This window comes from Toxotes jaculatrix, chromosome 9 (assembly GCF_017976425.1).
Source record: "Toxotes jaculatrix isolate fToxJac2 chromosome 9, fToxJac2.pri, whole genome shotgun sequence".
Taxonomy (NCBI): domain Eukaryota; kingdom Metazoa; phylum Chordata; class Actinopteri; family Toxotidae; genus Toxotes; species Toxotes jaculatrix.
The window spans coordinates 7446037-7474026 of NC_054402.1; the positions used below are offsets into that span (position 1 = coordinate 7446037).

Below are 27990 nucleotides of genomic sequence, written 5' to 3' on the forward strand. Positions count from 1 at the left end.
CTGTGTGTGTCGCTTGAAACAGTCCGAGTGGAAACAAACGTCGACTACTAGCTAGGGTAACATAGAGGTAGAGGGAAGCTGTGAACTTAGTGTTAAAATACGGTGCGTGTTAAGCTTTCTAATTACAGCTTACATAAACATCTTTTATAATCTTTTCAGGCCTGACGAGAGTTTTCTGTTGCGAGTTAACTTTTAGTTTCTGCCGATGACTTTAAAAGAAACGTGTCATTTGTTTGCATTTGTCAGTTTGTTAAATGACATGTAGAGTAACGCTCACTCAAAAGGACAGTTTCTTTGACTGTGAACAGAAAGCTGTTTTTAAAAAACTTTTTTTTACATGAATAATAGTCGTGAAGATCGACGCTTTAGTTCTCCCTTATCAGCATGTCTTACTTGGAGTGGGCTGAGTCTCAGCTTGCGGAGATAGAGCTGCTGACCAGCATGTTTCCCACCCGGGAGGAGCTGGAGCTCACAGACCAGCTGGCACTAGCTGAGCTGAGGGACTATGTGGAGGGCTGAGCTTCAGCAGACACCCCTCCTCCCTCCAGACCACAGTTTCTCATCAAACAGAAGGTGGACACTGCGAGCATGGCGATGGTAACCGAATAAGACTGTCACAGTATGTTACTGTAGTTAAAAAATATTTATATATGTATTAAAACATATTTATTCTCTGTCTTTTCTCTCTTTGTTCCTCCACTCAGACGGATGTCATTCTGTCTTGTGCTTATCCATCTGAATATCCCAGTGTATTACCAGAGATCACAGTCAGGTAAGCCACCATGCACATTTGATGTGCGGTGAAGGTGATTAACTTTTCATACGTGTAAAACAATAACTTAAATAAGTAATTTACTTAGTTTACATTTTTTACAATTTTAAAATTCGCACATAATTGTTAAATTGGAAAACGGAATCTTTTGAAACAACAACATACTATGTTCATGTAATCTAGTGTTGGGGGGAGTAGAGACTCACCTGTGCTGTGCCTGCAGGCTTTTCCATTCAGACGAGGGGTGTCAACAGGAGCTGGTTATGAAATGTCAAATTAATTCCTGCAGTTTTACAGCTATGATATCATAACATTTTCATAGCAGACATTAATAACTAAAGCATGCACATTTAAACTTTGCCGTTCTTTCCGAGAAAGCTTTCAGCTTTCATTGCATAAACCCTTCAGCAGTAACCTGCTGCTGGATCTGCAAAGAGCCACAAATGCCAAATGCCACTTTTACTTGATAGGTTGCATAAGTAGGTAGGCATTTCTGGTACAGCTCTGAAGTGGTTTCATTTCTGACCTGACTAATAGATATTTTAATTTTTGTATCAACAATCATCTGTCCTCCTCAGCTCCCCTGCAGTGTGGAGCTCTTCAGGGGTCGGTCCTTGTGTCATATCATTGTTATAACGATGATGCACAGATCTTTCTCTGCCAAACCCAATAACCTGAGTAAACTGTCCTCCCTCCATGATTGCTTAGCTGCCACTGAAGAATGGCTGTCTCTTAACCTAAACACTGATGAAACAGAAACTGTTTTAACTGGACCTGGTAACTTTGCTGCTACATCCTATGTGCATCAGTTAATTGGTCCATTTCGCTCAAATACCAAATCTACCGCTAGGAATCTTGAAATCATCTTTGATGAGTATGCAGTCATGGTCTGTCTTTCACTGTGCTGTGTTTTATGTTATTATTTATGACTTTACTTATTCATTTTTTGTGTGTGAAGCACTTTGTAACCATATGTTTTAATAAGTGTTATATAAATTAAGCTTTACTGACTTACAAAAAGAAGCCAAGGACAACTGTGCCACTGTTGCAGTCCAATTTGAATGAATGAAAATTAAATGATTTAAAATGACATAGACGAGCTAATGACACAGAGGAAATGGATTATGTGACTGTGGAAGACAGTAGGAGGTCATTTTCTACTGTTATGGCTTCACTGGAAGTTTCATAATCTGCTGCATGCTGTATGTGATCACGTCATATTGTTAAATCACAAATTAATCTGTTTTACAAAAACTCACACAAAAGTTGTTTCTCCTGTCCACTTTAATCAGGTGCCCAGTAACTGAGTAAAACTGCTTCCATCACATTGCCTTAATAAAAACGAGTAAAGCAGCTATCTTGAGAAGAGATTTAGGTGCAAAGCAATAATGCGTATATCACATGGAAAAATACTGCAGCAGCAGTAAATGAAAAATACTACTTGTAATTTGCTTTTAGAAAATATTGTACTGAAGCCATTCATTTTAATTAGTAAGCAAACCAGTTTCCTGAATATTTGTATGTCATAGTTATTTTTTTGCCATTTTGTTGTGCAAATGTCAGCTTCCTCAAGATATATTTTTTTCTGTTTCTTTCCAGCAGTTTTTGTGATGAAGGATGGAAACTTCCTTCTCTGAATCCTTCTTAAAGCATTTTTTATTTGTGCCATAGGTGTGCTGTTCTCAGCAGGGCACAGCAGACACAGCTCCACGCAGATCTCAATGCATACCTTATGGAAAACTGCCAGGGGGAGGTATGTGTGCTCTCTGCTGTGGACTGGGTGAAAGACAACCTGCAGCTCTTCATTAATAAAAGCTTATCAGCAGCACCAGCTCCTAAGAAAGAGTCTTCTTCTCCACGGCCAGAGGAAGTGTTCAGCCGACTGTGGATCTACAGTCACCACATTTACAACAAGACAAAGAGGAAGAATATTTTGGAGTGGTCCAAGGAGCTGGGCCTGTCTGGATTTAGCATGCCAGGGAAGCCCGGTATTGTGTGTGTGGAAGGCCCTCAGTCTGCCTGTGAGGAGTTCTGGTCCAGGTACTTTGAGTGTGGTTATATTTAGCAGCTGATGTCACAGCCAGAAGCTTGCTGAGGTGCAAGGTTTATTATTTTTCTAAACTTTTTCCCATTTCACAGAGTGAAGGTTCTGACATGGAAGAAGATCATGATTCGACATAGAGAGGATATTCCCCTTGATCATCAGGGCGAGGACAGCAGGACTGTTGAAAGTATAGACTCTCTGCGCAAATTCACAGGCTTTGAAGAAGCAATGTTTGACCCCCATGGGAACAGAGGTAATCACATGGACCTTGGGCAGCTCTACCAGTTTTTAAATGAGAAAGGCTGTTGTGAGGTCTTTCAGATATATTTTGGCATTGAAGGGAGGTAGTGGTCAGAGCTACAGAGTGCCTTGTCAATGAAATAAATTCGCCCAAAAATGAGTCTTGTGCATTCATTTCTGTTTCAGTTGTTTTCTTTGTTACACATGCAAGCACACAAATGGATTGTGGGCGCATGGCCACATGTGCCTGATAAACTGAAATAAATGAACCACCTTTTTATGGAAGTTGCTCAGCTGTTACACCTGGGACCTCATTCGAATAAAAGACAGAAAGAACATTTCTGCAATTTGAGACTCACAGCTCTCGCTCTTTTTAGCTAATAGGTATATTTTTCAGAAAGAAGCATTAAAAAGATGTTTACCTGAGAGTCTTCTCAAGGACCTCAGTTATATTTGCAATTTTAATACTCCTCTATGTGCCGCAGATCACACCTTGCCCTAGGTGTTTCTATCCTCAAATGGCACCACTGTGTATTACTACCAGGCTATTATAGGATTTTCAGGTCTGATACCACATTAATAATTGGACAACATAGTCAACAATATGCTGGATATCTGTTTATGAAATCTGTTGATTTTCTCCTTATGAATTATAGATAACATAACCGTGGAAAATCTTTCTCCAATTTTCTTGGAATGATTAGTTGTTAGATAAATTGTGCATAATTGTGGATTACACTCTGGCAATTAAAACATGTGGTTGTTGAGCACAAATCTTGTTTTTAGCCCCCGAAGATTGAAATTGAAATTTAAAAGACATTCATACAGACTTTTATGGTGTAAGGTAATTATATCAAATATATGGTATTTATTCATATTTTGTATGTGATTTTATTAGCAAAGTGCACTTCTTACATAGTGTAGGCACTCATATACTGTATCATTGAAAGGCCATTTTCACGTCATACCGTTGCTGTCAAACACATACTGTACATATATACACATCATTACAAGACTTGTAAAAGAATACAATAAATATTCCAGTGTTGTAGAAACACCACTGAAAATTATCTCATCAAAGGAGTTTGAACGCTAAGTGAGCATTTCAGAGTTCAGACTTGGTTAGAAAATTAACTTAGGAACATAATGAAGATAAGCTAATTGTGCTTTTTAGTACTTTAGTCTTTTCACCAGGACTTTTGTAAGGGACCTGTACAAGACAACTACTAGAGAAGCTCAACAAAAAATTAAATGATGAAAGGACATCTCAAGGACACACAACATGATGACAAAGCAAATTTTCAGTAGTTACAGCTTTGAAAATTTACTTGAAAACTTGCTCGGTCTACATTGCCCAGCAGATGGCAGCATTATATTATCAAAGTTAGAAAATATGGCAACCATAGGTGTTATCTGTGATTTCTAAACTAATAGAATGCATAACGTGGATCCTGTAACCTGTATTAACCTTTTTTTAAAAATGAAGCAATAGTTATAATAGATATTTAACTGTCATGAGTTAACCATGTAGATTAAAGTGCTGTGATCATTTTATGATATAAAAAGGTAGGGGGTTTAGATTTGTGACCTTTGAGCTCTACTCCAAGGTGCAGCCACAACTCCGGCTTGTCCCCAAGGAACTTGATACTCTAGGTCAGAATGAGCAACTTCTCCTAACCCCTTATCTCTGGCTCTAATATCATTTCCTGCTATCAAGTCTGCCGACTTCTAAATAGCCAGGATTGATACAACTTTACCCCTAACTTTGCTACAATACATCCATCATATAGTAGGTATCCGGCTCTTAATTGTGGACAGATCCAGCTTTGTAGTAGGGCTGAGAAAACAGAACATGTTACGTTTCAAGGATACCCTTTTATATCCGAAGATTAAACAAAGATTAATCAAATTCAAACCCTAAAAGTTTGTAAATCAACACATTTACAAATAAATTAATCAAATAATTTGGTTAATATTTGCATTTATGTGCATTCCTGGATTGAATGTGTGAAATGGTCCTCTGGTCTCTGTAGAACTGGGATTAGCTGGACGTCAGTCGATATGCCTTGAGCTGATATGACTCACAAAGGATTCCTCTTTTCTAAATGTAAATATCATCTGCCATGATTTCATGTAATGGCATACATTATTTCATAATAGCTTTAATATAGCAATGACTAATGGAGTATGAATTGCCAACTTTTGAAAGAAATCAATTGTATAGGCTCTTTCAGTAAAGACAGATTTGTTTTTTACTCCACGCCTTTAATTTGTTTCATTCCATGCACAGATGACTTTTAAGATGCTTCATTGATTTTCTCTTTCATTATTTCTGGTGAGTCTCCTTAGCCTTCACTACCATAACTATGCAACAGTGGACATATAGAACAGCGGACTACATGTCCTACAGATTGACTTGAAAATGTGCCAATTCAAAGGAAATGCGTTGAGGAATGTTTGAATGACGGCTCACTAGAAAACCTTTTAGTGTTCTTTTGCTTCCTGTTGGACATTGTGGATGTCCTCTTCCAACATTCTCTTGGTAAGTGAACTGATGAGTAGTACAGTGATGTTCCAGCATATGATCCTGACATTGCTGAAAATGACTGCCATTCTAACTAAAGCCATTATGAATTTGCCTTGAGGTATGACTATGAATAGCCAAGTGGAAAATAGTTAGAGCAAACAGCCCCCTCCATCAGAGGTTCACTGCAGATGTCTACCTGCCAGATGAAACCTTAGTAAACATTTTTAATGTTTTAATTTTATTGTCTACAATACAGATCTCAGGCAATGGAGCAGTGTGACTGACCTGTACTGTAGCTACAGCTACCGTAGCACAAGTCATTACCACGACGTCTGGTCAATACAGGTCAATAACACAATAACAGGTCAAGCGTAGACCACTGCTTGGCAGCTATATTATCTTCTTTATAATTGTAACTAAGCTGCAGCTGGGATTCTGCATCCTTACTTACCTACCGACTCACTGTGGTACATTTTTGTTCTGTTTTCTCTGAACTCCAGCACTTTATATTTTAAATGAAACAATGACTATGAAGTTAAAGTGACAATGCACAGCTTTAGAGTTTACATCTACATCACATGAGCAGATATATCATATCTCCCCTGGTAAAGCTCTGCCGGGCTTGTAGGTTACTGCAGTCATCATTCCTTATTGCTTGTTTTGAGGACTTCCACCAATACAGATGTTCACTCTTAAAACTGAGAGTCAGCACTATAAACTGAATTCATTATTTCATTCCTGGAGTGCAGATCAAAACAATGGAAAATGTCATTGTCACTCTCCTTCAACCTAAGAGACTGCAGTGTAGATAGATACACTGACAGTCTTATATAATTATGATGATTATCCTGCCCCCGTTGGACACAATGCGAGTTTGGACTCGCATTGTGTCCAACGGGGGAACAACAGTGAGATGGCTCAGCAGATCACGGTTCTGGTCGGAGTATCTGAAAATCTCTGGGGTGCTTTCCTGTCTCAGGAACCACTAACATCATTATTGTGAAACTGCAGAGATGAGGTGGTGCAGGTGGCATTATTTTCCTCCTGTTACCTGCTTCACAGCATTTCATTGTTCTGTGACATATTCATATTTTTACATTAAATGAATGCGAGGAAAAGGACCGTATCTAAATGGACTCTTATGTTACGGACTGCTGATTGTTGGTGAGTACTTTGATCTCTACTTTTGACTTACTGGGGTGACACTGAGGAGCTTAATCATGAAAGGACTAAGGAAAAATCACATCAGCTTCATGAACCAACCAACCTTGCTGTTGGATATTTCTACCCACTGACAACATTTCTGGAATCTCCTGTTTCTCATTATGAAGCTCATCATCCATATTGACTTTCCACAGATATATTCACACCCTGTGCTGATGCAATGCGGTATTGACCAAAACCCAAACATGTGGCCTTGATTTAATGAGCCAGACTATACACTATAATAATCAGAAATACTGTACATTTTTTGAATATTTCTTCCTCCAGACCTGTGGATGATGCATAGTTCTTTTTTGTTACGAAAGGCAGATATAGATGCAGTCTGCATATATGGTTTAGACTTCAAAAAAAGTTTCCTCTGTGCTGTTTTTGTACCTTTTCTGTTGTTTGCCCTACGTGGCCCTTCACCATATTATCTCCCCACTATAGGAAAACCTTTGAAGATACAGAGTAAATAGGATCCGTAGTTGATGCAGAGTAAATAGCTTGGAAAATGACTGCAGAAATCATCTGTTATCCCTTGTTCTTGAAGCCCATTTTGGCAACTCTTTGTGGAAAATAATTTTTACATTAAACTTCATTCACACATGATTTACTGATATTTTTCTTTTTTTCATAATTTCAGACAATAACCCAATTCTGTAGGTCTATTGAACTGGTGATGCATATAATTGAATTAGTTTTGAACGTCTTGGTGAGGTATTTCAACACAGGGATTTCAACATTTTTCTATAGCTGGTACTCTGTCACAGAGCCAAGCTAATATGAATTGTATTGTTTTGAATAACTTGAAGCTGCAAACATTTAACACAAGGCTGTGAGAGTGTAATGATGAAGAGTTGTCAGACTTGTGCTTAGAAATCTTCACAGTCCTGAGAAAGATGTACACTGCAGTGGCTTCATTACATGTTTTTCTGTACCTAACATGAACAATATTTATTGTTCTTTGTGATTTAATTAAATCAGTGGTGTTTCCAAGTGCTATGTGGAAACTTGGTGTGGCAGCTCTTTGGGATTCCGGACCTTCTCTCCTGATGACCCCTCAAGGTGAACTCTTGTATGGCTGTCCATCCCATGAATACAAAATATAGCTGAATTAAACATTTTCTCTCTACTCACTACTATTTAATCAGTTGTCTTTCTTAGCTGTCTGTCTGGAGTAATCCCTGAGGCGCACCATCACACTGACTGGCATCATAAAGACAACTGGCACACTCCTCTGGAAGTATTCAAGTATTAGCAATCCCACTGGTCCTACCCTTCTTTTTGTATGTGCTCTTTAGCAGCGACAAACCTAAAAATCCAGAGTAGTTCTTCATTGCATGCTTGCAAAGTGCTATGTCACAGTCTTGACCAATTCTCAAGTGGGAATTTTTATCTTTGCAAAGCGCTTTAACACAGATATAGATTTATATTAGGCTTTAAGGAAGTGCTTACGTGTGTAATCAGATCAGAGAAAACACACACACACATGATTATTTCCTTAATTTAAAACAGAGAATGTCATGCATACTGTACTTACTTATGCTTTTCATAGTATAGATCCTAAACCACAGTTTGAAATGAAACATGTAAAACTGACTGCTGGGATGAATGGGCCTTGCAGTATTTAGTCTGTCAGAAATTTATTAGATGAGAAAGAGAAACTTGACTGTGCAGCTACACTCCCACACAAACCATGGGTGCATTTTTCTATCAACAACAGTGGCCTCTGCTTGAAGCCACTATTTCTGATTCTAGCACCCAACTTTGCGTTCTCTGAGAATCATTAACAACTCACACAGCTTCTAGTTGTTACTACCTTCCACAACATACTGTAGTTCAAACAACTTGGCTTTTGATGTAATAACTTACTAAATCCCCAATGATAAGACTGATGGCATTTAAATCAATAAACACAGGATGAACTACAATTGCAAGAGAATTGTTTGCATGTAAGATGTATGTATGTACATATGATTGCTGAGGCAACAGATAAAACTGCAGTGCAGACAACAGACAGCATCACATTGAGCCAAAGCATATGTTGTTTTACTGATGCTATTTTAAACCGAGTGCAATTAAACCTGATGTCATCCAATGCCATTATTATACACACTGAAAAAAAGACAGCATCGAGAGGAGGGAGAAGAGGACCTTGATGATAATGAGGCTCATGCCAATACCTGATGTCCACCCACATCCAGACAGCTGGCATCCTGCAGGCACAGCAGTTTGTCAGAACCTTTTCAATATGATGTTTAAGTGTTAATATTCTGTTTGCAATCAGAGAGTGTGCCATTTGTGCCATTACATTCATGTAACAGAATATATGGGAGAAAGAATGAATGTAATGCTTATTGTGTCCATTAAATATGTAGTTGCAATTGTTTTTATTTTTCCTTTCCTAACTCCTGTTCACTGTAGTCCTGTCCTTAAAACAAATGACTAACTTTCCTCACTGCTAACAGCTGCAGGACATCATCCAGTTGTTCATGTAAGCCTCATAATCATATTCTGTCACATTAGTGATGCAATCAGGAGGGCTTTCATGATAAATGACTACAGTAGTAAAGCTATGGTTTCAACCACACAGATTCACAACAGCAGTTACAAATGTTTGCGCTACAGTTTTCAGAAACACGACAGCTTCGACTTACTTAAGTTCATACAACAAAAGTTAGGCACTGCTGCTTTTGAGAAAAGGTTTATCTAAATGATCATCTAAATCAACCCTCATCTAAATCAGAAGAACATCAAGCATTTGTTAAGCTGTTCTTGAGAGCAACAGTGAATGGTGTCTTGTTATCAATTTAGCCACTAGCATGCCTCTTCTACATTCAACATGATATTTCCTGTGTGATCATACATCATTTTTGGTGTTTCCATTAGATGCGCACATTAGCTGGAAATGCCAGTCCTCTCCGGGACAGGATAAATGGAAACTAGCATTTAAAAAGGTTACAGATCTTTTCTAGACCAAACAGCTACAAAAACACAACTGAAAAAAAGCATCAAAAATGATATTTTATGATAAGATAAGAATAAACATTTAACAAGATAAAATACAGCACTGTCTTTTCACTCTAAAGAAAATCTCTATTATCAAACTAATACTAAAATTTCCTATAGCTGTTGTTTTATTGGAGGAACATCAGTCTTCCACTCACTAATATTCCAACTTTAATTAAGTCTCTGGTGAGTTCCCTGGAAGAAACTCAAGCGCTCAAATCCAAACAGATGGCACGCTATTTATTGCATACCTTATGCCACAGGTACTAGCTTTTTTCCCCCAAAAGACTACCCAAGACAAGGCTTCCCTTTATGTACTCTCCTGGGTCTGTACGATTCAAAATCCAGCCAAACAATACAGAAAAGTTTGTTTTAATTAGATCTAAAAATACAATATAGAATAAATCAAATGGCAGACAGACAATCCCAGGGCAGGCTATTTAAAGATGCACCACAGAGAATGTGAGTCAGTGTGGATGAATGAGTTTAAAATACAGTGGATAGACCTGTTTCAGTCATCAATCCACAGGCCTGCATGTGGCCTGATTTAAACAGTGAAGCCGCTGCCTCGCAAAGTGGAAGCCCTCATGCAGCAAACAAGGGAATTGTATCTGACTGTACACATTCATCTAGACTAATGGCATGGTGATGCATCCAGGGGGATACACAAGCTCATGTTCTTTGTTCCAGATCATTTGACTCCTTCTGACTTCCACTAGGCCCTGTCACAAGTGGAAGTGTGAGTGATCTGTTTAATCTCATCAAATATGATTAGGCAAAACACATCTCAAGATAATATCCTGCAGCCCTCTGATTCAGCAGCGATACAGATGAGGCGTGAATGTTGTAGCTGTGAGTCAAAAGGGGCAACAGAAAACTCAGCTGTGCTCCGCCTTTTTTAGTGCTACATGAAAATTAGCTGTTTAAACATATAAAAGTAAGAATATATTTAGCTTATCTAGCTGTGGGTATTCTGACAAATCCACAATGTTCCAGGAATGTACCTGCAATGCTAGCTGGCCTCATCACGAGATTTTTCCCTGCAACGGCTCCTTTTCCAAGGGAGCAGCAGTGTTGTAAACATGCCGTTATTTTTCAACCCAATTCTCCATTAGTATGAGCTGTCAATCAAAGACAAAACCATTTATACAAACAATGCAACCTCGGGCTTTGAAGGGCAATGATAACAGACTCCCAACACAAAGTTGTGAAAATGAAAAGGAGGATATTGAAAATTGTGAATTTCATCTCCGCTGTTTGCTCTTTGCTCCTCATCTCTGGGTGCAGAGCATTGATTAGAAGTAAACTCTTCCAAAATATTTGTCCTGTCTGGCAGGAAATATGAAAAATGACACAATATTAATGAAATAAAAAAAACATAGTTGGATCGATTTTTTTTTTTCCAGTTGGGAATATTGTGATGATAGTCATCACTAAATAAAGTACTGACTCAGGGTTTGGAAGAATCATTGGGTTACTTCACAGTGTCACTGATAACCCATTAAATCTGTAATTAAAACCATGATCCAGACGACAAACATTTCTTCATCTCCTCTGTTAAACATACCGCATTTGCTTTGAAATCCCACCCCATCTTTGAAATCCTTTGATCCTTTTACTTCCTCAGCAAATCGCCCAGTGAATTACACAAGGCAATTTACATGCTTGGATAGTGAAAACAAGTGGAATTACTCTTATTTCTGCATAAAACATTGTGCTGTTAATCCAAAAGAAGGACCACTATTTGTGTCAGGGTTGGAGAGCTTTTCATGCACAGTCTAGCTACGGCTCCACCAGTTGTCACTAATCTACAGCAGAACTGTGGAATGAAAAAGAAAAGGCAGACTGTGTTGTCAACAGTGTGGTCCAAGCTACTGTAAAAAAACAAAAAAAACTTTACTTTTCTATCCGAGTTATGTTGAGACTATAAAAAAGGTGAATACTCATGAAGTAGCACACCCAATCTGACTATTTGTGTAACTGTACACGCCTGTAAAAACAACTGCAAGGACTATCAGCTCAACACTGCAAAATCAGAATTGCGCTGTAGACCTAATATGTTTAAATGTAATAATGTTTTTTTTTTTTTTAAGATATCAATTTGTCCCTAAAGGATTTTGTCTGAAACTTCTGTTCTGCTATGATAAGAGCTTATTGTGAGCTGGAGGACTGATATGGACCCTGCCTGCAGGGTATAGTGGGGATCAGTTTCTTCAGTTTAGTGAGACTTAGAAGGCCTCCTCAGAGGTCATGCTGTGATTGTTACATTGCCCAGGGTACGGTTCTCACATTTCTAGGGTAAAGAGAAAATCCATTCTCCAACTCTCTATTTACAACTACACGCGAATGTTTCCCCCCTCGATATCCAATTACTAAATTATGATGGATTCTTAGCATTATTTTCTGCCAGGCATTATTCAAGACAGTCTATCTCAATTTACATAGCTTAACGAAGCACTGAGCTTTTAATAATGCGAAGTAGTGTGATAGTGGGAGCTGATGTTTATTTGAACTGGCTGGGCTTTTGGTGGTAATGATTATGAAGTGAGCATTGGGAACCGTCTCTGTGAGAGGAGAGGGGTAGGCAGGCGTTGTGTGATGCAGGCAGGTGGTTGGCTGGACAGTGTGCTGATAATGGCAACATTAGTCTGCTGGGAAGCAACATTATGCTCAAGGTCAATGGGAGCTGAAGAATGGAGGATCATAATGGCTCGGGCCCTGTGTCCTGGAACAAGATCTCCCTTTAAGGATGTTGAGATATTTAATATGAGCTCGGTAATCTGCACAGGGCTATTATATCCATCCTCAGATTTCCAAAAGTTCATCTGTGTCACTGAAGCAGCGATAATGGACCATAAAAGAAGCTTTTTTTTTGTTTTGTTTTTCTAAATTGGTAGGGTTTATTGTAGATGAAATATCCAGGCCACTACTGAATGCAAGATACTATAATCAGCGTTTGCTTTAATCAAATGTAAGTCTGATAAGGCTTAGTATTTATAATGCTACTCTACAGACCATTGCACTTCATGTCCATGCATTTGGCCTTATTTAGATAAGCACACTGTGGTCTTGGAATACTTGCATGTTGATTTTTCCCATATGTCCCTCATATATTCATGGTATTTTCATAATCACACCACTATTGGATTTTGTATAGACTGCATCATTTTTATGCATAGTAATGCTCATCTATAGCACTTGTTTATCCTGCAGTAATCCTTATCTACAGTAATTAAGAAGACATGAATGCCAGTAATACCTGCACCAGTCTATAAATCATTAATAAATCATTTCCATATTTCACACCAATACAAAGGCAACATCTACATATCTTTTAACTCCACAACTGTTTTGCTCAATTTTACCGCTTTACTCTTTTTTCCTACATTTATTGCCTATTTTATTATCGATTAGAGTAAATGTATCCCATTTGTATTTTTCCTAGTCAGATGGTATTACTATTTTCTTTTTCAGTGATCTAATTTCCCCACAGAGATCAATAAAGTTTCACCTGAAGTGTTACCATTTCACTTCCAATTAAACCAGTCAGCTGCATCCTAGTATCCTTGACCATAATGTCAAATCACAAAGTGGTTCGCCTTCAGTTTTCTTCACCCAGCCTGCTTCCACTGTCTAGTTTGTTAAAACAAAGGCAACAGCAGCCTGCTGTGTTGACATCTGTGGGCAGTTTCATGAGGCCACTTCAAGCATATCGAACACAGCTCTAGTGAGACAGGGGAGGAATTCAGGGAGACTTGAGTCTTCCTTTTGTCACCCTGTATTAATGCACAAATCATGAGCAGAGCTGAGAGCCTCGGGCAATCTTCCTGAGGAGCTTCATGGCATTTTAATCCTTGTACAAGTTTGATACTTCGCATGTATTATTAATGCTAAAAGCTGAGTAATACTCAACAGTTGCATGGAATAACAATTAAAGTGCAGCTCTGGTCATTGTGCTGTCCATCAACATATGCTCACTTTCATATTACTGTGGACTGATATTGTGACTGTGGGTAATAGCACTGTAATTCAAGATCCCAAGCATTACTCATGTACAAGTACAAACCTAGTCACAACAAAATGGCAGTTTTCAAGTTGTTCATATTTTAATCCGCACTTTGTCTCTCTTTTTTCTTTCTTTGTTTTTTTTTTTTTTTTTTTTTTTTTACAGTGGCATAGTTGAAAAATGAATATTCAATACTGAGAAAAAAGCAAAACCTCACACACCCCCCATAAAAAGCAAATTAATTACAGCGATTAAAACTTTGTACAAAATGAGTTATTTATAGCGTCATATTGAACTAACAAAATAACATGTATGAGCATTGGCAATGTGGTTCAATGTCTTTGATATAGTGACTATATACAGTGAGGGGATGTCTGATTCACCAATGCCTCAACATGTCATTAGTACTGTTTGCAGCAAACTCAAAGGCCATAACGGTGATCCTTGTATTGTATTTTATGATAAATTTCAGAATTAAAAAATGGAAAAGTTAATGTCAGACCACTACTTTAGTAATAACAGCAATAATATCAATCAATATAGCATTATATAATAAATTTCAATCAATCATAATAATAAATACATATATTTTGACCAGATTTTTTTTTGCATGTTTTTTTTTTTTTTGTTTACATTTTAAGCAATTCATTAGAATCCCCATTTGAAGAAATCTTGAAAAGTGTGAAAACAATCTCATCAAAGTGACGGGAACTAATATGAACTGAACTGAAAAAGCTATAACCAGTGTTCCTTTTACTGAAATTGAATACTTACACATTATTTACATATCTTGTGGCAAATCAATGTCTAGTTAGATAAATGAAAAAAATTAAGACTTGTGGAATACTTTAAATACTGCATATGCTAATATACAAATTGTAATGAGTCAGGGATCCCGAGAATCAACAATATTGTTCACCAATATTCACGTTAGCAAAGTATTTTACAGCAATATCCACACATTGAGCATAGTTGTTCAATAAAATTCAACATAAATAACGAACCCCCACAAGGTTCCACTCAATCAGTTTGGATCTTACATCAAATCACCAACCAAAATTAAAGTTCCTCACCCATGACGACAACTGAAATCTTTTAGTTTACTGAAATCCTCATCATGTGTCTGACACCATCTCTCCATCTAGACTCATATTGAATCCTGAGACAAGAAACAGTGGATGTGTTTTCCCTCTGTGTTAGTCCTCAGACTTTGTGCTTTAATTTTCTGACTTGTTCTCTGTTGGTACAAATCAACAGCATGAGTAACAACTGAAAATAAATCAATGCAGGGGTACACAGACAGTGCTAAAAGGGAGCTGATTTCATCTAGAGACAATCACAGAGATTGTGCTTCTACATTTTGTTTTGTCAAAGTGTCTGGCCTGCTTTATGATTTTTTAAGCATGTGCAGTATGGCTGTGGTGGGGTAAACTCCAGGCAACATCCAAGGCCATCCAATCCCTAAAAAGATTTTTCAGATGTTAATGTTTGATAAATTTATGTATTTAACATCAGCAAAACAGTTTGAAAAACTAAGACTTGACTCTAAGTTGAAGTTGAAGCACGTTCCTATGAATTTTAAAAAATCTGCAAAAGGTTGTACAACAGGCTGAAGTAAGAGAGAATGGAGATAATGCAAGCGATAAAAGAAACGCAGAAAAATATACAGCATTTAGGCACTGTAAAACTGAAATGGAAATAATCCAATTGTACACGGGGTACATCGATTATAAAAGGAGAAGGCTATATTGTCAGCAAATGCTTTGAAAACAAGCATATCCAAGCATGAGCTTTCTGGAGAAGACAACAGAATAATAAGTAAATAATAAGTAAAACTGACAGTGACGCTGAGGCAGCTTTAAATTGCATGTCTGCTGTCAAAAGTTGTCATGAAACGAAGGAAAACAGTAACAGAAGTCTAAATGAAATACTCTTTCTTTTCCTCTGCATGCACGTGGTTTCCCTCAGCGTTGATGATGGCTGTGTCTGCGTCAGGAGCATCCTCTGCTCCTTTGGCCTCATGTGTTAGATATGTCCCTGAAGAAGACAGAGACATGCAGAGCCACAGCAAGTTATCCACCAGACGCATACATTTACTCCAGGCAAGAACATTGTTATTCAAGGGAGCTCAAGTGGCCTATTTTACCTTTATGTCTGGCCAGATATCGTCCAAGAACTATTATCAAACACAAGGTGATGAAGACCACGACTGCAACAACGCCGCCGATTAAAGCGTGGTCAGGCCCATGTTGTCCTAAAGCATTAGGATCTGAAATAAGACAGAGGCAGATGGAGGGAAAAGTGGAGAGATAATATTAACACCTGTAAGATGTTCAGCTGCTGTCTCATGCAGCTGTAGACATTTATTAAACAGCAATGAAAATATTTTGCTCCTGCAATTATCCTGAAAAAAAAAATCCAGATGTAGCTTTTACGTTTGCGAACAAAGCACAACATCCCCAAATGAGCTTCTGCCATATTTAGAGCAACCTGACATCGCTGCTTTGAAGTGCCTGAATTGAAGTGTAAAAGAAGTAATCATAGGAAATATCACAATTCTGTACACAATTCAAAAATGTGGTGTTGGCAACAAAAACGAGATGCAAAAAACTGAAATCTAGCTCTGAGTGATGTTTTAGCTTTTTTTTTTTGCCAAAGCCTCTACACACGCCGTCTTTTGTGTTTTCCCCTTGCTTGCTGCCACATTCTGCTGCTGAGGATCAGGTTTTTTAAATAAGTGTTATTTAACATGAGGCATCCTCCGGGCACAGAGCGAGCTGAAGGTTTCCCAGGCAGGAGCGTGCCTTTGTGTCTGTCGTGTAATAAACTCTAAGTGGCTGTGTCTTTACTGTGTTCTCATTATCTCAAGCTGATGAATGGCTATGGCTTGTGCTCAGTTTTGCAAAGTGACCCTGGGAAATGACGACGGGGATGTTCCTACAAACCTCGTTATACTCGTCTGTTAACACGAAGCAACCCTCATTTTCAGCAATCCAAAGTGAGGGACGTTAAAAATAAAAATTCAAAAAAAGATGGAATTATGAAACATGCAGTTTAACTCCATGCAGAATAAAATCACCACAACTGTTTTATCAGGGATTCACAGGCAGGCACTTCAGACTTTGAAGCAATAACTGTAAACTAGAATAACATTTTAATTATTTTGGTTGCATGTTGATGGATATAATGATCTGTATAGGTGTTCCACTGTCAACAACAAGGGGCAGAAGCAGTTTTCATATCACTCTTGGCTGGTGCTCACAGCTCACAGGAATGAGACACGCTGAACAGCTCTTGATGCACTGCAGATGATCTTGTCATCTAAATGCAACTTATGCTTCCACCTTAAGAGCGAGCAAATGACCATTACGTATTTGTACATGTCCAACAGAAATTTCTGACCTTTAATTCACACGTAAACACACTGGCTATTCATATGTGAAACAACAACGAACAGGCTACATAGAGGCAACATTCCAAATCAAGATAGTTGTTAAAACATTTCGTGAAAAAACTTTGTGAAACACTAAGACGACACTTCAGATACGACAAACATTGTACAAAAAGAAAACTACAGACATTTTATTGGAACACTGAGACCTCAATGACTCAATCTGCCATATTTAGCCTGTTTAGTTACATTAAGACAACGTGAACCGGGAACTTCTGTCCTGTTTTCATCCTCACACAGACACAACCTCAAATATTTTAAACCTGATAAAATATAGATCTCAGAAATGAATACCATATTAAACTAAATTGCTCCAACCACGTGCAATGCTCACAGACGACATGTGGTAACAAAAATATTTTTCAAGAACTATGTGATCAGAAATGTGAAAGACAGAGTTCCCACTAAGAATTTTGGTCATTCCTTTCCATTTCTGCTGCACTCACACAATGGCACAGATAGAATCTCCAGCCCCGCACCCCTCGGACTGCACAATGAAATCGATGGATCTAAGACAAACCAAACCAAAAACACATTGTGTAATAACTTATGCAGGCTGTGACACAGCTAGAGAGAAAGCAGCTGGGGTCAGCAGAGCGAGCATCCATGCATGGTGATGGTTTGGCTCATGCTGGGTGGAGGCCGTGATGTGTCCTGACCCAGATCCAGATCCAGCATCACACACTGTATATTTACCTGTTGTAGGCCCTGGAAAGTCTTTGGCTGTTGCCATGGTTGCAGACAGTGACAGCAGTAAGGGAAGACGAGGGGAACAACACCGTGATAAAAAAGGTGACCACAGGGTTCAAAGGAAACATGTGACATTAGCATGGTCTCTTTTTCTGAGATTTTACTTTGACAGCGTGCAGAAGTGACGGAAAGCGAAGCCTGCTGTCACATACATGCTTAACTGGAGTTACTGGAAATGGTGACTGGGAGAGGAGCACAAGATACACTGACAAGGACAAGATGAGGAACAAAGGTGTATATACTGAGATTGTTTTGTGTAACTGACAATGTACATCCTTAATGGGTCAGTTCACCAAAAATTACAAACAAACATTTTCTCTCTTACCTCTAATAGTATGTAACCATGCAGATAGTTTTGGTATTTGCCAAGGCTGATAGGTATCTAAGAAACGCGATTCACTAAAATTGTTTAAGGGTGGAAACATAGATCTTAGGAGACAAAAATATCTAAAAACTTGGGAAAATTAAAAGAAAACTATCTGCATGCCTACGACACCAGAAGTAAATGAGAAAATCAGGTAACATGACATTCACCTACACACAGTATTCAACAACATATATCGGGCAGTCTGTGATGAAGGATAGGTGAGATTCTAAAAATACTGCCAAATGGCAGCTTTTATTGTAATTCCTTTTCTTGCATTATTACACGAGGTCCACTCCTTACAGTTTATTAAAGGTACCTGTGGAGTCTTTTTTTTTTTTTTTTTTTTTTTTTACTATGGAGCAGTGTGTTTATGACTGGAGTCCCGTTTTGTTTGTATTGTAAATGTGCAGAAAAATCAACACACACAAGCACATGGTCCTGCTGCCAGTTTCAAGCTATTCTGCTGATCAACATTTGTGCTCTCAAAGGCAGTAGGACTGTAAGCTAGTAAACATGGATGTAAACAATGCATAATGTAAAATATTTTTTAAAAATTGGCTTTGTAAATATTTATGAGGAAGGAAATGCATTTAACATGTTTGCTAGTCCTCAAGGGTATACATCATGCATATTGGTGAGAAAAACTGAATATAAACAGAACTTCAGTTTGTTTAGAAGTAAACTTTTCATGGGTCAATTATCAAAGTGAACAACATCCTAAATCTAGATAACCTTTGTGTTTTCTTACGCGGCATCAAAGCTATTTCAACTTTACTGACAAGAGCTAGGGAAAGAGATCATATTTCTTTTTATTAGCTTCTCTACACTGGCTCCCTGTAAAATCCAGAATAGGATTTAAAATCTTCCTGCTCATCTACAAAGCACTTAATGTTCAGGCACTATCATGTCTTAAAGAGCTCATTGTACCATATTATCTCGCTGCACTCTCAAAATGCAGACTTACTTGTGGTTCCTAGCGTCTCCAAAAGTAGAATGGGAGCCTTCAGCAATCAGACTCCTCTACTGTGGAACCATCTACCCGTTTGGGTCAGGGGGGCAGACACCCTCTCCACATTTAAGAGAATGCTAAAAACTTTCTTTTATAATAAAGCATATAGTTAGTGCTGGCTCAGGCTTGCCTTGAACCATGTCCTACTTATTCTGCTGCTAAAGGTCTAGACTGCTGGAGGACTTCCCATGATGCACAGACGCACAAACGCCACAACACTTATTCCATTAGGAAAGAAGTGAAGCAAACACATGGATCATGTGATTTTTGTCGACTTTGTTGTTGTATGTGGTTGTAAAGGTAGAAACCATTCTGCCTAAGAACAAAAGTATAAACAGTCTCATGTATCCTATTTTCTGCTTCTGCAAAGATGATATTTTGTGCAGTGGTTTACAAACTGTAATAACCTGATGTGGTAGTCTACAATGTCTGCATATTGTCAGCTACCAATAAAAACACTGAAACAAAACAGTGATAAAATGCCGGTGAGGTAACAGTGCAGTGCAGAAAGGAAAGAGAAAAAAAAGACAAAGTATTGAATTCATCCAAAAAAGCAATGCTATTTTCTATCTCAAAGCCTGGATGTTAGCTCATCAATCATCAACTGTGTGTTCAGTGTCATGTTTGTGAGTGCATGGAGCGTTGAGGCGAGGGCATGGGGGTGGGGGAGCAAGCGTACCTGCGAACGCAGCTGTGACTGCCTATGCCTGATGTGGGAATGTCGGCATTAGCAGACTGGAAGAATGGAGGCTAGAGAGGGAGGCAGGGGAGCTGGAGATGGAGGTGCTAAGGTGATGACGTCTGCTAAATGAAAACAGGAACAACAGGGAGCAAAAACAAACCTATCCGTGGGGAACAGTCTCAACATGGGAAAACTTACAGGAAAAATCAAACAGCACAAATCAATTACTGTGCATGGCTGGTGCAGTGGGCTAATTCTGGTCTTTCGCCTCAGTGAGTACAAGCAAAATAATAAAAAAATAAAAAATGCGCAGATGATAAAATGCAAGAGTTGCGCAAATGACTCAAGCTCTGAATGAGTAAATTCATTCAGAAATATCTTTGGGGAAAGGATATGTACATGAAGGACCCATATTTTTTTTTTTTTACATCTGTTACTTTTACCACCAGTCAGAAATGTGAAGGTAATGTGTAAGGGGCAGCAGCTTCACAAATAGATGCAGACATGTCTCAACTGTATTTAACCAAACCACTATCTGTTACCATCTCTCTAGCGCCTCAGACAGAGTAATTATCATATATGGTGTTTCCTCGCTTTATTTAATACAGTGTATCAAGGAGCATAATCGGAGATGATGATAAATTGCGGCGGAGCGTATGATATTTATTGCTTCTCAGCTCTTCTGTCATTAGCAAATTAGGCTTAGAGGCTGAGATGATCCAAAGAGACCCGGTAAGTATTCAGCCAGACACGATGGTGCTGAAGAATGACTGTCATCATCAGTGGAAATGAGACTGTCTCACACATCTTTTACCTGCTCCACTCAATTCCTCATCCTCCCCTAGTAACCAGGACCTTTGTATTTAGTGTGAGAGGGTTATCAGTGTTGCTGTTTCCCTGGTTAATCTAATGAGGAATGAGAAACAGCTCCTTGGAACATATAGTGTAATTCTAACAATCCCGGTTCAAAAAGTTTGACTCAGCAATAATTTGAAATAATGCAAAAATCTTATTGGTTGTGAGATGTGAGGAATGAAACTATGGACCAGCACATGGCACCCAGATATGACAGGATGATATGGACTAGCTTGACATCGCTGCCTTTACCCTGTTCATTGAGCATGCTGAGAGAAGAGCCTAAGATAACAAAAGCTGAAAGGACGAACGTGTCATCCTCCTTTTTTTCCCAATGAAGGGCTTTCTCTCCCCAAAAGCCTCTGCCTTAAAAATCGAACAAAGAAGCTGCTGTGCATCCAGTAACTGCCTGTGAGTTTGAATAAGTCCAGCGCTGGAGCTGTGATAAGTCGCTCCCAAATAAACGGCACTCTCATGTGAGACTGTTTAATTGGCGAAAATGGAAACAAATAAATCCATGTTGAATTTATGTATTCTGCCCTTGTTTTTGTATTTTTACTTGGCTGTATTTGACAAACATTATAAACATGTGCTGCAGAAGCCTTAATGATCCGTTTCCTGCACCATGCTGTCTTTATTCTCTCATCCCCTCCACTGTCTTGGGATTAACTTATCTCTCCTCTAGGCAGTACTTGGAAGCTAAATTCTGCATCCTTAACACTTTTTTCTGTTTCCTCACAGGAAGAGTCCAAAAGCTAAACCTGTGTAGTGATATGTACGGCACAGTGAGGTAAACTGGGTTATCCCGCACAGTGCCAAGGCAAGATTTGAAAGTGGAATCTAGAAGAAATGGTCTGCATATTAAACATATTTAATGACACTTGTACGTGAATCTGAACTTACTATACTTTTAACATTGGTGTCTGATAAATTCTGTGCTCAGTTATTGGAAGTCACCTCTTTCTCTGTTTTATCCTATTTTGCATTACCACTCGGCAGCAAATACAAAGCTGTCATATATAGCCATGTTTTATCCCAGTTAGTATAAATCATACATACACACACATGTGCTACACATCACAGCAAACCATTTCTCCAAACAAAATGCCGTTGTGGCTCAGGATTAGCTAACTATTTTAGCTTCAGCTGTCCATCACAGTGAACATCAGGACTGCACTATTTATTGTCAGAGTTACAATACTGTTGTGAGTGAGGCAATGCAGTGGAAAGTTATCAAATCAATCTGCACTTAAGATGCATGATCACATAACCATTATACATTGCCAACAAAATTTTACTATTTATGACTGAATTGATGAATGATTGTAATATTTTCGAAAATGAATGGAAACCAATGGCTGTCTCAAATGGTAACAAATATACACACAAAAATCTAAACATGCTTTCAACAGTTGTCAGCCAAAATGTTAAGAACACACGATTTGCAGTTGAACTAAACCATGCAAACACACAGGCAGGATCTTTTAAGTGTCTGCAATCTATTAAAACCAATTTTACTCAAACCAAACTGGTTCACATCTTAAACATGATTCAGGGAAATTGTTAATGATTTGATAAATCAAATTTAAAACATGTTTGCTGATTTATGCCTCCTTAAATATCCATTCATCATCTCTACATGTTTATCCTTCACAGGGTTGTGAGTGATTGGAGTCCAGCAGCTGATATTGATAAAAGAATCATCAGTGATTATTAAGGGATTGAATTCAGAAGTTACCCATCCGCAGTTCACTTGGCATACAAAGTTGGAATTAAAAATATACCTTAACCATGTCTCCAACGGTCATTATGATCGAAAGATTATTGGTCAAATATACTGTAATTCCTGGAGATGTTGAAATTCCTGACCTTCTTCTATTGAAGCATTCCATATTTAAGGCAGATATTATTGCTTTACTCTCATGCCTTTTGATTTGCCAGAACATGTACCAGCTGTATATATAGCCTCTTTAGATTAAGCTGGCACTGACAAACCCCCTGCTGGGTTTGTGTTCTCTCCCTGAACGCCAACCATGTTTGGGTTAGCGTGCAGTATGCGGCAAAGCCTTCAATGTGAAACAACAACAAAACTGATAATCTATAACAAGACTAGCCCCTACTGAAGTACCCACCATATACAAACAGTATATATTCAGCACTGCTGGTCCCCAGGTGGTTGCTGGCCTCGCAGCGGTATGTGCCGTTGTCTGTTTTGTTTAGTGTGGTGATGGTGAGCTCCCTGCCCTCCACAATCATGCGTTCAATGTCTGGCAGCTCTCCTCCATCTTTAGACCACAGCACCGGTTCAGGTCTAAGAAAGCAAACATAGACAATAATGTAGACAGTATTGTCGTTCTAAGTTGCTGCTTATGATTTCTTAAATGTTAAGAAATAATAAATAAATTGCAGAAATATGCCCGAAAAGTAGCATTCTGTAATGAAGAAGAATCACATTTCAAGTCAAATCCCTGCCTATTTTTGTGCCAGCAACTACGACCAAATTGAGGTTGTAAATAAATGCCAACTTACATTGGGTTGCCTATGGAAACACACTCCAATTTGAAGTATTGCCCTTCCTGTGGAATAATCAGTGAATGTGCGATCTCCAGATGGGGAGCATCTGCGAAGAAGAGACAAAAAAAAATCCATTGCTGTGACTGTACTGTGTGTTGGAGGTTTTAACTCTAACACTGACAAAGTACAACAGTAGTTAGCTCTTTACCCATTGGGCAACTCTTAGCTCGTGGCCCATATCCCTGTTCTGCTTTGGTACTAATCCCTTACCTGCAAACTAATCCTACACTAATCCTGAGCAAATGCACAGCTAAACCTGCGGACATAAATGTAATCTCAATCCTTGTATTTCTTCTCAATACTAATCTTATACCTAATCCAGCTTTGTGGGGTGTGTATGACTGCACTCACAGTGGACCTCCAGGACCTCAGTTGTCATGTAGGGGTTGGACAGTGCCACATGCTCCACGCTGCAGGTGTAGGCGACGCCGTCGTCCCGTCTGTCCACCTGGAACTGGAGGCTACTCCTCACTGTGAATGATTTTCCTGTGGCATTCACCTCCTTAGTGCCTGCAGAGAGTCAGAAAATAAACAAGGGCGTGATGTGTGTGTGAGTTTCTAATATTACTGAGCAACAGTTCTGTGCGAGTTTTTCATACAAAAAAATTGTTCTTGAAAAAGAAGCAGAGAAAAACAGAAATCTGCTCACGTTAACTAAAACGCAAGAAACAAATTTTTATTTCAAGATGTTGCTTTTATGACATAGACAGCTGCAGCGTTGTTGTTGTTTTTCTGTGCATCTCCTTTGAGGGAGAGAATCCTTGGCCTTTGAAAGTCAAGTCAAAGTAGAGTGAATAGTGAGGGGAGAGCAGTATGAGCCTTGACTCGGTTGGTTGGGTGTGTTTGCTCCTCCAGGACCATCTCTCAAACATCCCAGTCAACACAAACAGGCACACACTCCCCCAGCAGTGTGGGGTGGATTTCCAGAGTTGCAGTCACACCTTTCCTTTCTTCCCTCTCCTTTGTTGTAGTTTCAAACATTCACCCTTTACACAGTTTCAGATCTTAATCTGTGTTTGTTTTTTTCTTGCCATGTAATTTAATCTTCATTTAGATGCCTCTTAACTTATAATTGGAAGCATTTCTTTGTAGTTTTCTTCTGCTCTGCCGCCACTTTTGTCTGAGAACGGCTGTACAAGGCTACTGCACCTGAACAAAGCAAAGAGGACAAAGGCATTACCTGACAAAGGACATTCCACTGGAGATGCTTCCCTCCTCATCCCACTTACATTCATACCCCTGCACTACACCACCCCCCCCCTCCCCCTTGACTTTCTGTGATCCAGTGCAAACCAGAGTCAATCAATACTACGCATGTACTCACTCATTCACTCACAAATACACAAGCACCACACACATTGTTCGATCACTTGGTTTATTAAATACTAAAAGCTTCTTGCAGTGAAAGCCAGATCACCCATATCATCATCATTTTGGGCTGATCTGTTCCATTTGTTCCACTCCACTGAATCTCTTTGATTTTGTCATGTGCAAGGGGATAAATGTTTTATTGGACTTTCCAGTGGAAGAACTATTACTACTATGACTACAGTATTGCTGCTATTACTGCTACTTCTTACTTTCTGAGTGGGCAGCTCCTTTTCATTAAATGGCTTGACTAAGTATAGATGATCAAAAATTGTAATGGTTGTTATTTTGGTTGTTATGTAATTTTGGTTTCTTACAGTGACCAAACTTTGTCTCAAAACCTTAGAACAAAAGGAAAATGAACTTTTCATTTGGTCTTTAAATTCATTTATCTTGTACTGGAAGTTACAATTACATGTAATTAATTAGTAATGTATTAATTTTGTCATAGAGCAGGTGGTTTGCAAATCTGATTAAGCCTGTATGCTATGAGAAATTGTATTTTTCACTTCACTTTCACTTTTTAGCAACTTTTGAAGGCTTGTGCTCCTTTCTGGCTTTATTCTGTTGTTCCTGATTCATTTGAATCACTGGTTCCCTTTGATTGCACGATACACAAACACCAAATGCCAAACTTCAAATCTAAAAGTAATAACAAGAAGAATAATAAGATAAAGAAGAATATAGATGCAAGAGAGGGAGTAAGAAAAAAAAACATACAACCTCACTGCACAGCAGGACATCACACTCTTATTGAATAATGCATCTCAAATGAGAATATTTGGAAAAAAAAATACTTCAAACATCACATCGTCTGAGCAAACAGGAAAGTCAGAACCTTGCATTTGTGACTCAAAGGCCTTGTATTTTGCCCTGAAGTAAGTAAGGGGGATAGGAAGTGCCTCTGTGGCGTCAAATCAAATCTCTCTAGCTTTTCCTCTCATTCGTCAAGTTGCCTGCAGCATCAGAGCTACCATAGAGAAGCTGTCAGTCTGTTTCAAGGTGGCTGCTAGCATCGCCAGAGAGCATGCAGAGGCAGCTTTCGTGAGAACGCGAATGTGCCCAGGTGCACCTGCTTTGAACCAGACCCCCTAGAAGTAAGAAAATCTGCATTCAGGTGACTGGGGGTACTCCTGGAATCACCACCTCAGTGTGTGTTTTAACAAGGAGGAGCTTCAATGGCAGGATTGATTTTATTCTAAAGATCTAAGTGAAGGTATAATAAGGTTAATACTAGAGTCAGGTGTAGTACCCTTAGATTAATTATGGTTTTACGTGTCTTCAGCCTTGAAAAAATAAGTACACAAAACAATTTGAGCCTGTTTATTTCATGAAGGCATCAGAGGCATTCCCTAATAAGCACATTCAATTTTAAAACTTACAATGATCTCAAACTGTGTCTCTTTTAAAGCCTGAACCTCCTGCTCAGCACAGTTTGCATCCCACTGCCTGCTGACCAATAATTACAGTCTACAATGTTTTTGAGAAATTGACCTAATTTCTCAATTAATTTGCTGCTAAAAACCATTTAAGTGTAAGCTCATATTCACAAGAAAAAATGTTTTTGCTTCACTGAGCAGTTGTTAGGGTCTTTAATTTTTCATTGGTACTTGATGCCCTTAATGAACAATCTTGCACATTTAGGATTTTGGTGTTTTGAAGTCGGAGTGTAAAGAGACATAAGGGACATGACGTGTGAGGCCCCTGTGTGAGGTGGCAATCTTAGTTGATTTTCTGCCAGTTTTTTTTCCATGTGTAATGGGTAGTACAATCCCTAATTAAATTATGGTCTGTATGTTCACACACTAATATACAACACTATCCATGCTAACAGGTGGTTTCAATCCACTCACTGGCACTAATTGTCAATGACACTGTATTGTTGTACTGTTTGTTTGTAACATTTTTTTTCAAGTTTATAATCCACTAAACAACAGCTGTTTAAAATGTTTTCTTATATTTCAGTGTTCACTTAAACGTCAAAGTAAAAAAAATGTTTGCTATTAGATGCGACTAAAAATGAAATAATCATACATCCAAAGTTTTAACACACAACATAATATTTTCAGTTACAAAAGATGATTAGACCAGCACAAGTGGCACATACAGTAGTGTACTTATATCCATAAGTCTTCTATAATCCTCCATAGCCCCCATAGCTTCCAGGCCCTTAAAGTTTATTGGTTTAAATATTTTAATAATTTTTTAAACTAAATTCTAAAGGGGTAAACAGATTAGCTTGCACTAAAGTTGGACTTGCTGTGCTGTGGAAAACTGACTGTCTAAAAATAGCTCAAAACCACCATCTAAGGCAATAAATGTGAGAAAACACTTTGAAGTTCTACAGAATAAGCTGGTATTTTCCTGTACGTGGCTCATTTGTAAAATTCTCAGATATTTGCGGGGAAAATATCACCCCATCTCAAAACTTAGAGATAAAGGTAAAGCAAAGGAGCAAGTGTGTTTTTGGAGCTAGACTGAACATTGAAAAAAATGTCACAGTTACACTGTGCGTAAATATGTGCAGCTACACATAGCTCATTGCTGCTGCTGATGGCAAGAGGCATTTAATACAACTGACATGTCGTTCTGTGGTAGCACCACTTGCTTGTGAATGAATGAGGTAATTTTGGATCGTGGCATTGATGAGGATGAGAACATCAAAAGTACAGAAGTGAAGTAAAAGAATCTTAGGCCTAGAAGTAATCTTCAAAGAAATGGGATACAAACAAAAAATAGATAGAATAGATAGAAAATGATCCTGTCAAATAATTCTGAAAAATCAACAGATGATGAAGGGGAACCTGCTCTCAATGACATTACATTCTGGTCCAACCATGTCAGCACTATCACACGCTGTATCTCATGTACATGACAACAAACCCATACCCATACACACACAGTGTTGTAGCTATGGGAGGCAAAAACAAGAGAACCCCAGCCAATTATTTTATAATTAAAGAGGGGATTTATTTAAGCTAAAAGGGGCTGTCCATGTTGCAATGTTGTTACACTTACAACAATTTGTTAAAAAGATGTAACATGCACTATAAACTTTAGATAATTGTTTTTATTTGAAATGTGTTTAAACTACAGCACATACAGGTTCCCTTGGTAGTTAACTCAGGCG

At 38.5% G+C, this 27990-nt stretch overlaps 2 protein-coding genes across 3 annotated transcripts in view; one reads left to right on the forward strand and one right to left on the reverse strand.

Annotated features, from left to right (window-relative positions):
* Window positions 1-45: 45 nt before the first annotated feature.
* Window positions 46-3345, forward strand: rwdd2b (RWD domain containing 2B). Its single transcript, XM_041046721.1, is given in 4 exon segments — window positions 46-597; window positions 705-772; window positions 2444-2812; window positions 2912-3345. Coding segments are annotated over 4 exon segments (903 nt in total). The 5' UTR covers window positions 46-384; the 3' UTR covers window positions 3165-3345.
* An 11063-nt stretch (window positions 3346-14408) lies between these two features.
* The window catches only part of cadm2b (cell adhesion molecule 2b), a 130707-nt gene continuing 117125 nt past the window's right edge, over window positions 14409-27990 (reverse strand). For both annotated transcript variants that reach the window (XM_041046379.1, XM_041046380.1), the window contains 5 exons: window positions 23844-24002; window positions 23448-23538; window positions 23051-23229; window positions 15951-16073; window positions 14409-15841 (listed from right to left, as the gene is read on the reverse strand). In XM_041046379.1, coding sequence (XP_040902313.1) covers window positions 15723-15841; window positions 15951-16073; window positions 23051-23229; window positions 23448-23538; window positions 23844-24002 — 671 coding nt within the window. In that variant the 3' untranslated portion in view covers window positions 14409-15722. The remainder of the gene's footprint in view (window positions 15842-15950; window positions 16074-23050; window positions 23230-23447; window positions 23539-23843; window positions 24003-27990) is intronic.